Below are 9,519 nucleotides of genomic sequence, written 5' to 3'. Positions count from 1 at the left end.
TTTTGAGTAGTGGAAGCATTGTACATCTCTTTCAGCTATTTTCAAATATTTATTTTGAAAGTAGTATAAAAAGATTTTCAATTGTGGGCACTTTAGAACTTCATTTACAATTTTAGTTTTTTAATTTTCATCCAAAAGTTGTTCAAAAAAAAAAGCACTGTTTCAAATTATCGTTGAGTTGGGGTTTTATAACAACCATTCAAATGTTTATTTCATAAATCAAATATGTATTTATCTTTTTGAATGGTCAGACCTACATAAATCCAAAACAAAGTTTGGTACAAACATTGTTGATATTTTTAAACATTAAGTACCAACTTAACACAAAAAAAAAACTTCAAATTAAGTTAAAGAACCAGTTTTGCCTTAAAAATATTATGGCCTAGTAATAAGCTACAAGCCAAAATTAAATGGAACAAATAAAAGGTAATAAGTTAGGCTTAACCAGTATAATGAAACAGCTTCAAACATTTCTACATCTGTTGCATTAAATTAAACTATAATAAAAAAAATGAAAAAATTCACATCTATTGGCAAATCACAATGTAGTTTTGGTTTCAACCAAATTAGCTGTTCCAGCATGACATAATTATATGCTTCATTAGAACAAATATATAGAAAAGTGGATCAGCTAATTTGGATAGAATCCAGCTGCATAAACAAAAGTAGAGATAAATGTAGTTCTTCAAAATGACCAACAAGCCAAGTATGTAAAAGAAACTTGTCTTTTGGCTGAAAATGGATTCATTTTATCATTTCATCTTTGTGCTTGGTCTGAAGAAAGTCCAACTGAAGTAGCTACTGCTACATTATTGCTAGATGATCCATTCTCGTTTGGAGGCGGTACGCCCCATTTGCCTTCGGATTCAAGTGGCTCAAACACATGAACTCCACCATCTGATAGTCCTACAGCAAATTGATTTGCTTCATGTGGATGTGCTGCAATTACTAGTGGTTGTACGTTTGAATTGCTGCTGCATATAAACAAAATGTAAATAAGTACATGAAAGAGTATCTTAAGGACTAAAATCAATATAGTCCTCATATTACAAGGACTAATTTAACATACACTAAATTTCGCAAAGTAAAACCAAAACAATGAGGACCAAAATCAACTTGTTCCTATTTTTCCGGAATTCTAACAGGAAAAACATGTATATTATAGGAACTTAAGTTATTTAATTTAATCCTATATAAAACAAGCAGCAAAAACAACCAACTATTATAATATGGAAAAACGATACTATAATTTCTTATCATAAGTCCTGTCCTATTATAATATGCTTGTGTATAAACATGAAACAAGCAAATTCTACATGTCGAATAATCAATAATCAAGATTAAGCCTAACTCAATTCATAAAACTATAACTCAAAAGGTAGGAACTGCTCAAGCCTTACCTGACACTTGCAGGAAGATAAGCAGGAGGATTGATACGACACCGCAATCTGAGATTTGAAGCATTAAATACACAGACTGTAGCATCTAAAAAGCTTGCATATATCAGCTGGCTGTCGCATGAAAAAGTTGCATGCGATATTGGTGCAGAAGAATCCCGTGGGGCCCACTATAATTCCAGATATTGATATGAGACAACAGAAACATATTGAAATCAATTAAATAACACATCGAACTCAAAAGACTAACCTGCTTTAGACATTCTAGTTTAGTTGCTTCAAAAATGGCGAGCTGAGTTTCGTGTACGACCAAGAACTGTATCTGATCCTGGTGAAACTGTACACGTGTATCTGACTGTGCTGATGGAGTCCTCCCAGGAGGTAGCTGCAAGAATCTAGTCTTCTGTTTTTCCCATCCGTCAGTGTTCCACACACAAATCTACATCACAAAAAGGGCTTAGAGGCAACTTTTTATCGTAACTTTACAAAATTGCACTTCTTATTGTATACTCAAAAGGGGTTCTATAGTTGACAAGAATAAAAGTTTAAAGTTTTTTTAATGCAATTTAATTGCAGAAAAACAAGATTAAGAAAGATCTACATTTGGAAATTATTACCTGAGCATCCGCTCCAGATGAAACAAGAACATTCAATACATGAGAGAAAGCAAGACCGGTTATTCTTTTTGTATGACCTTTGAGTTTACTTTTAACCTGCAAAAGAACTTCACATTAACACCAATCTAAAACTATGTAGCACCAACATTACGGATTGAAGACATGTCGGGTGTTCGACTGGACACCGACAAATGTCCATTGTTATGAGTCAATATCATGCCCGGTGTATGTGTATGTGTTAGTGCTTCATAGATGCCAAATATGATTAGAAACTATTTACCGACAGCAGTGTGTGTTACCTCATCAACACGGACATTATATATCTGAATGGAGGAATCATCCATGCCTATAGCAATAATATTGTTATCCTGAGGATGGAAAGCAAGAAAAGTAGCCGCAGGTGGCGGAGGCATGAAAGTTGTCATCGTCTGCACAAATACAAGAAGGTTGAAATTGATTAATAGAAAATTAGGAATAACTGCAAAACAAAGTTTTGAATATTGATTAGGCTCATGAAGTGTTGTAAATGTTTCTGATAGATTTCAACGTCGTGATTAGGGTGTGGACACTAATTTGGTTAAACTTTTTATATGCACTAATTCGTTTGAATAGACTATTCTAACCTAACAGGCTGAATACAAGTACTACAATTACAAATGTGCAGTATTTACAAAAAAATGTTACCTTAAAAGTCATCATGTTGAACAAGGATATCTTCCCTCCTGATGCAGACATTACATACGAATCATTTTTGGACAGAGCAAAGCATGGAACAGAATCTTCAGGATTGCTATCAGCGATGTCATTAGTCATCAGGATGCCGCTCGATGGTTGCCACAACTGAGCTGGCACGGAAGCATTGGCCTACAGGATTAAATGTTCACATAGAAAACAGTATAAATATATATTCCGACTTTCTGAATAGATAATAATGGAAACTTCATGTGTTCACATAATACCTTGCCAGATGAGTTACGTTCATTTCGCGGCCATTTCCAGAGAAGGTGAATGGCATTTGATGCTAATGCTAGAATAGCATTTCCTGAATTTGTATAAATCAACCTCGATATCTGTCACAAAATAAGAACAATTTCATGCTATCAGACATTAGTAAGAGGAAAAATGATAAGGTATGAACCATACTTAAAGGTTCAAGTAATTTTGTATAAATGATGTTACTTTTTCACTATTTGTATTTGATGACTAAAGTTTCCATTGGAGGGTATTTGATAATTTTAAATTAAATAGCATACCTTGTTTACTCTAACATTCTCTGGTAGCTTCAAGGATCTACAATGAGATGGTTCATTGATTTCAGTGAGTTTCCATATCTTTGACTTGTCATTGGCTTCTTCACTTATTCTAGGTTTAACATCGCCCATGCTTCGAGTATCTCCATTCTGATGAGATAAAATTTGGCATATAGTTAATCAATCAAGTAATAATAAAAAATAATAACCGTCCAAAAAGAAGGTTCGCTCCTCTTTTCTAGCAGGAGCCAGAGGAAAATACTTCATGTAACAAAATAGTTGCGAGTAACATGCGAGAATAATGTAAAGGATAAGACCACAAACCATTCCAGCAATAGCTGCTACAGATGAGGCTCTCTCAGCTAGAGCAGCACTAGTTGCGGCGGCAGCAGAAGACATTGAGTTTATTGTAGGCTGCCGCAAGACATTGTGTTAGATTAAGTTTTATCAATAAGAGGTATGGAAAGTATGGCATCTATTAATATAGTTTACCTTTGCCATCTCTGATGCTCTCGACGCATCATACATAGAATTATTCTCTAATGTACGCAATAAACGAATACCATCAGCATTGGCTACAATTTTGATTCCATTGTCATTTGCTGAAACGGCTAAAAGAGTTCCATCCTTGTTGAAACGAATACGTGGACTTGCCTAGAGATAAAACAGAAAAGAGTTAGCAACTGATATTTCTATAGATCGGCTCTTTAATTTACAATAAAATAGTGAACTTACAGGTAGACCCCCATCAGCATCAACTGTAGTCAAAAGTTGAATATTGTCCATATCCCAGAACTTAATGGAGAAATCATCGCCGGCAGCCAAAAATCGATTTTTGGTAGTATCAAACTGCACAACGCCCATAGATCGTTTACGAAATCCTTGGTAAGTTCTTTTCACAGCTCCTTCACTTTCATTCCACTCCACAATAGATGATTCTCCATCTTTGCTTGTTCCACATGAAAAGAGCCTATAGTATACATTCAGTCACAGTCAAAACATATGAACATAAAGCAACAAAGAAATAGGAAGTATAATTCAACGATGCAGCAATATCCAGCAAGTTACAAGGAGCTATGGTTGTGAATATTGACCTTGTACCGTCAGCACTATAAGCCATGGTTGTGCACCATCGACCAGGAGCATCATAATCAACACGTGATCCCAAATTGTCATACAACCATGCTTTTATTTTGCCGTCTAGCGCTGTTGAAAAGATGAACTACAGCATACACGACATAAGAGTTATTGACTAGAAAATCAACCAGAAAACGACAAAAAAAGGTTATTTCGGATCCTATATTAACGTTATTGTAGAAAATATTTATGATATATTTCAAAAATTTGAATAGGGTACAAAAAGTAATTCATTTAAATAGACTATTCTAGTCTAACGGGCCTGATAATGTACCGAATACAATTATTACAAATTACTGCAAATAATTACAAATATTAATGTTTACAACAATTATTAAAGGAATCGTGCAAACAGATTCAAAAAGCACTCTCTGCAAAGGTGTTAAAAATTCAATTTCTACCTGAATGTTTTCTTTATAATGCGGACAGACAGAATAAACCGGAGCCTCGTGACCTTCAAATGTATATTGCTTTGCTCCCGATACAGCATCCCACACCTTGTTAAATTACATAACTTAGTTAGCAACATATTGATCTCGTCGACTTCAGTAAATCAACTTCATGTTTTGACAGACTCACCTTAATGGTCTTATCATCACCACAGGTTATAACACACAGTTGCTTATTTGGATGGGAAAATGCAAGATCATTTACTCCACCAACATGAGCATCAATCTAGAAAACAGGTTCACATCAAAACAGTAATAACAATATCTTTGCATATATTTGTATATAACTATATACGCATACGTATGTATTAATGTATGTATGTACCTCTAAGTGCTGCCGAACATCATCACCAGTATGGTAAGAGTATATCTGAACAATGTGCCTTGAGTATGCAACACCTGTTAATTGGACAAATTCATGACATTAGTATTTGAATTGGTTGAGTTGACATCTGAAAGCTATGTGGCACCGACATTTTAGGCCGTGTCCGATAAAGATACATGTGATTTCATACAACTACTTTCATTGTTAAAAATTATTAGTGTGTCAGTGTCACTATCATGTTTGGTGAATGTGTCCATGTGAGTGTTTCATAGTCTGAAAGTGTATATGTATTTTCTATCAAACATTGAAGAATTAAAAAAGTTTTCAACTAACCAAATAAAGCACCATCGGGACTCCAAATCACACGGTTAACAGAAACACTTGGATCTTTGACAAGAGCAGCCTGAATTGATCATAGTTAGTTTTCTCTTCAGTCATGGATAATTTACAAAAGTCTAAGGATTCAGTACGGATTTTCATCAAGAACATTTATGTGTAAAGTTAAAGACTAAAGAGACAACCTGAAATGGCATTGAACATGCACTAAGATCCCAAACTTTAAAGTTCCTTGAGACCAACTTCTCCCTAGAACCCACTTCCCATAAGGCAATGCCCCCCACATTTGTGCCAACTGAAAGTGGATAAAGAAAACCTCAGTCAAACGGTAATTTTGAAGGAAAATAAATCCAAAATAGTGATAAAAAAAAATAATAACAACATCATTGAAATGCCTTAGAAGAGCAGCCAACCTAGCAGTAAAGATTGTTGAACTGGATGAAAGTCCATGCTCATAGGAGATGAGCCCTGATTCAGAGTTCGCGTGACAGTCTTCGGCAATGGCAAGTCATCAGGTGCATTAAAAGCTTGACTATGTCCATGGCCTGGGAATGTTCCAGACAACACATTGACAGGTAGATTTACCTATATGAAATGATGGATTGCGGACAACTTGAGGGGTTAAAACTTGCATATACTTAGGCGTGAATTGCTAATGATGTCTCTACTAGTAAATAACAGATTACCTCGTCTGTTATTCCCATAGGCCTTGTTCTCTTAGCCACATGATCTGAATCACCAGATGGATAGTCAACAGAAGGATTAATTGGAGGAGTACGCGGATGCTTCAAAGCACCTAAACATGGCAGAGAAACAAAAGTTAGATGTAGTTCAGATTGAAAGCGTATTGGGCGTCCGACACATTTTTGGTGTCTGACACTGACAAACGTGGTTACATTCTACTGCTTACATCTTTTCAAATTACTATCGGTGTCAGTGACATGGCTGGTGTCTGTATTTCACAAATAGTCCATTCATTCGTGGTATGAATAACATAAAAGATTTGGAGAGCAATAGAAAGAGAAATGGTGTATTACCAGGCATTGATGGAGCACCAAGACCTATAGCTCCAGCACCAGAAACTGCAGCATGTGCTACAGTGGTAGGATTTGACATCCAACCAGCGAGCTGTGTTGGCACTGCTGCCGGATTAGGTTGAAAAGGCTGCAAACACGAAGCACAGGAAAGTTCAGCACCATAATAAGAGATCAAAGATAACAGAGACATTAAACGAAGCCTATGATATCAAAAGAAGCTCACCCCATGAGCACCAAGAGGAGGAAATCCACCAGCCTTCGGTAAGGATCCTAATAACGGACTGTTAGCAGGCGAAGGAGCACGTGCACCATTTGGTTGTCCGCATGAGTGATCCACAAAAAGAGTTTTTATATCAGGATTTGGACGTGGATTCTTACATAGTTGATGCTGCCAATTCAAGCTATAATGTTTTTTCAAAAAAAGGAAAAGAAAATAAGTTCATTGCCAATAGAACACAACCTAATCAACGGCTAGAAACTGAATATCTTCAATGCAAAGCTTAGCACTATAACATAGATCAACAACTAATAGTAACGATGCATTCAGACAAAGCAACAGCCAAATGTTACAACACATTGCCGTAGAAGAATTGAATCATAAGAAAATATTACCTTTGATTGATGAGTGTCCTTAACCTTGAGTTTTTAAGGTTAGGAAATTGCAATTTGTCACGAAATAACGGATTAGCTTCAATGAGCTTTTTAAGCTCAACCAACATGATTGCCCGCGCAGACTTAGTATCACCATACTTTGACAACTGTTCATTTTCCCTATAATAATAACCGAAACTCAACGGCTACATCTTACAAACTAAAAATAGGAAATGCAAAAAAGAATTTAAACTTAAAATCAGTACCTAAAATTCTCCAATGTCAGTAGCTGTGTGATTTCCTTGAACAATTCTTCATTAAACGTGGCAAACACTTTCAAATCCTTCACTAATATCTCTACAGCTTTCGACCGATCATGCCTATACAAATACAAATTTAGAAACAGTTTCAAGTGTAAGATTGCGTTGCATACTAACTACAAATCAAACTATAATTCTGAGCATGGTTTTAAACTACGGTCCGCAACTGCAATTTAAAGGATTATGAGGTCTCTACAACAAACATCAAAACCACGATTTCAACAGCATTTTGGCGCAATATATGGTTCACAGTGCAACCTTGACCGCAGTCTAAAACCATGATTCTGAGACTTGAAAGTCAACAAAAACTAATAACAGAAAAACCAAAATGTGATGTGACTTACTTATCCAATGCCTCAAGATACTTTTGCTTCCTTATCTCAAAAAATATCTTCATAGAATACCTATTATCATCTACTTTTGTGAAACCAGATAAGTACTTTTCAACTTCATCCCAGTTCCCATTATGAACTTCATCCTCAAAATATTTCATGTTAAAGAAAAATCCTGACTCCTGCTCAAGCCTTTTTCAAACATAAAGTATAATCAATTAATTAGTCAAATCAAATGTGGTAACCCAAAAAAAAAAAAACATTATACCAAAAATAATAATAAGTTAAAATAATAGAACAAAAAAACTTAGCCCCACTTGTGAACAGTCTCTTTGAACTTTTCCTCATCCAGAAACTGCAAGATCAAGAACACCAATTCCCTACTCAGAGATGACATCTTCAACACACTAAAATCTGCAATACTGAACTAGATCTGCAAAAATATATTTCAAAAAAGTCAGAAAATTTGCAACATGGGTAGGTTATAAATATAAATAAATAATAAATGTTAAATAATAAATAAATAATAATTAAAATTACTTAACAAGAAAGCATTTAAGGAAAAGAAGAAAAAAATAACCTTCTTTATTTGTAAAAAAATAACTAAAAAAAGAAAATTGATGTGATTTTGTTGGCCAAACAAAAACTAAGAAAAAATTGAACACCCATTTGACTCTTTCTCTTTCTCTCTCTAAATTCTCTCTCTATCTACAAACCCATATGATCAAACACATAAAAAATGAAACTTTAATCCATGATGAAGATGCATGAACCTAAAGTGTCAACCCCAAAAAATCAAAAACAAAAAAAAAAACATTTTTTTAAATAAAAAAACGAAAAAATAAATAAAAATAAAGTTAAAAACTTTAAAGGGTACAGATTCGGAAGCATGAATGAAAGAGAGAGAAACTGTGTTTTTGTTTTGTTACCTTTGCTTCAAAGACCGAACATGAGAACAACAACAACAACAAAGAAAACTCCGAATATGTAACCAAAGTACCAAACCCACAACACAAAGTTTCAAGATTCTTAAACACTTTCTCTCTCCTCACAGATATGGACTAATCTACACTTTCTCTCTCTAGAAACTCCTCTAAATCTATATTTATAGAGAGAGAGAGAGAGAGAAGGGGACATTTGAACTTGCAGAAATAGGTTGTTTTTTTATAATGTTAGTGGGTGATAAGGGCTATTGGTTATCGAAATAGGTTATCGAGTTTCTGATAAGTACTTGATAAGGTATTTGATACGATGTTTCGCTAATATAAGAAGTGCAGTTATTGTGGGACCCACTAAGCCGGCTTCGGTTTTGCATATACAATCGGCTCGGAATCTCGAGCTAACAACTGTCTTTCAGCTTCAGACCGTGAGTTTTTTTCCTCTGCTGATGCAATATGGTGAGGCCCATAAGCTATTAATACTATTGAAAAATATTAACGCGTGACTCTGAAGCATTCTTTAAAATTTTCAGATAGTCATTTTTTATGAAAATATATATAATCAATGCATTGAAAATTGAAATTAATTTTTATATAAATAAATTTTCTTTAAAATGCTTAAAAAATGTATTAGAAGGCACACTCATTAATTAAAACTATGTTCGGTATCTGATGCATATCAATCTAATATTGACTCGACATTTGAGTAGTTTGATTAAATTCGATTATATTTAATCATATCAAATATAAACAAAGATTTTTTTTAGATATATTAAATAATTAATGTATC

At 34.5% G+C, this 9,519-nt stretch overlaps 1 protein-coding gene across 2 annotated transcripts; it reads right to left on the bottom strand.

The window, feature by feature from the left end:
* Positions 1–347: 347 nt before the first annotated feature.
* Positions 348–8,925, bottom strand: LOC11418697 (topless-related protein 1). 2 transcript variants are annotated; one of them, XM_024783049.2, is made up of 26 exons: positions 8,721–8,925; positions 8,109–8,224; positions 7,804–7,983; positions 7,406–7,519; positions 7,161–7,319; positions 6,772–6,949; positions 6,549–6,675; positions 6,198–6,307; positions 5,925–6,096; positions 5,697–5,806; positions 5,509–5,578; positions 5,176–5,249; positions 4,981–5,076; positions 4,803–4,898; positions 4,359–4,486; positions 4,000–4,234; positions 3,757–3,918; positions 3,589–3,678; positions 3,268–3,414; positions 2,974–3,084; positions 2,699–2,878; positions 2,314–2,442; positions 2,015–2,110; positions 1,648–1,836; positions 1,401–1,567; positions 348–974 (listed from the first exon to the last, which is right to left on the bottom strand). In XM_024783049.2, exons 2-26 carry the CDS (start codon positions 8,186–8,188, stop codon positions 758–760), a joined length of 3,417 nt encoding a protein of 1,138 aa, XP_024638817.1. In that variant the 5' UTR covers positions 8,189–8,224; positions 8,721–8,925; the 3' UTR covers positions 348–757. The 2 variants fall into 2 exon arrangements, with proteins under 2 accessions (XP_024638817.1, XP_003604345.2); XM_003604297.4 differs by having other exon boundaries at positions 348–971; positions 8,721–8,924.
* Positions 8,926–9,519: the final 594 nt, after the last annotated feature.

This window comes from Medicago truncatula, chromosome 4 (genome assembly GCF_003473485.1).
Source record: "Medicago truncatula cultivar Jemalong A17 chromosome 4, MtrunA17r5.0-ANR, whole genome shotgun sequence".
In the NCBI taxonomy this organism is placed as follows: Eukaryota; Viridiplantae; Streptophyta; class Magnoliopsida; order Fabales; family Fabaceae; genus Medicago; species Medicago truncatula.
The sequence above is the reverse complement of the archived record's forward strand: the minus strand, read 5'-3'. Positions and strand labels throughout refer to the sequence as shown.

Bases quoted from the DNA above. Each gene is read 5' to 3' on its own strand.
- LOC11418697 (XM_024783049.2), bottom strand. From the start codon at position 8,188: ATGTCATCTCTGAGTAGGGAATTGGTGTTCTTGATCTTGCAGTTTCTG. The intron at 7,320-7,405 runs GTACTGATTTTA...TTATTATTATAG, and splicing joins CTGACATTGGAGAATTTTAG to GGAAAATGAACAGTTGTCAA. The intron at 3,919-3,999 runs GTAAGTTCACTA...TTTTATCTCTAG, and splicing joins ATGCTGATGGGGGTCTACCT to GCAAGTCCACGTATTCGTTT.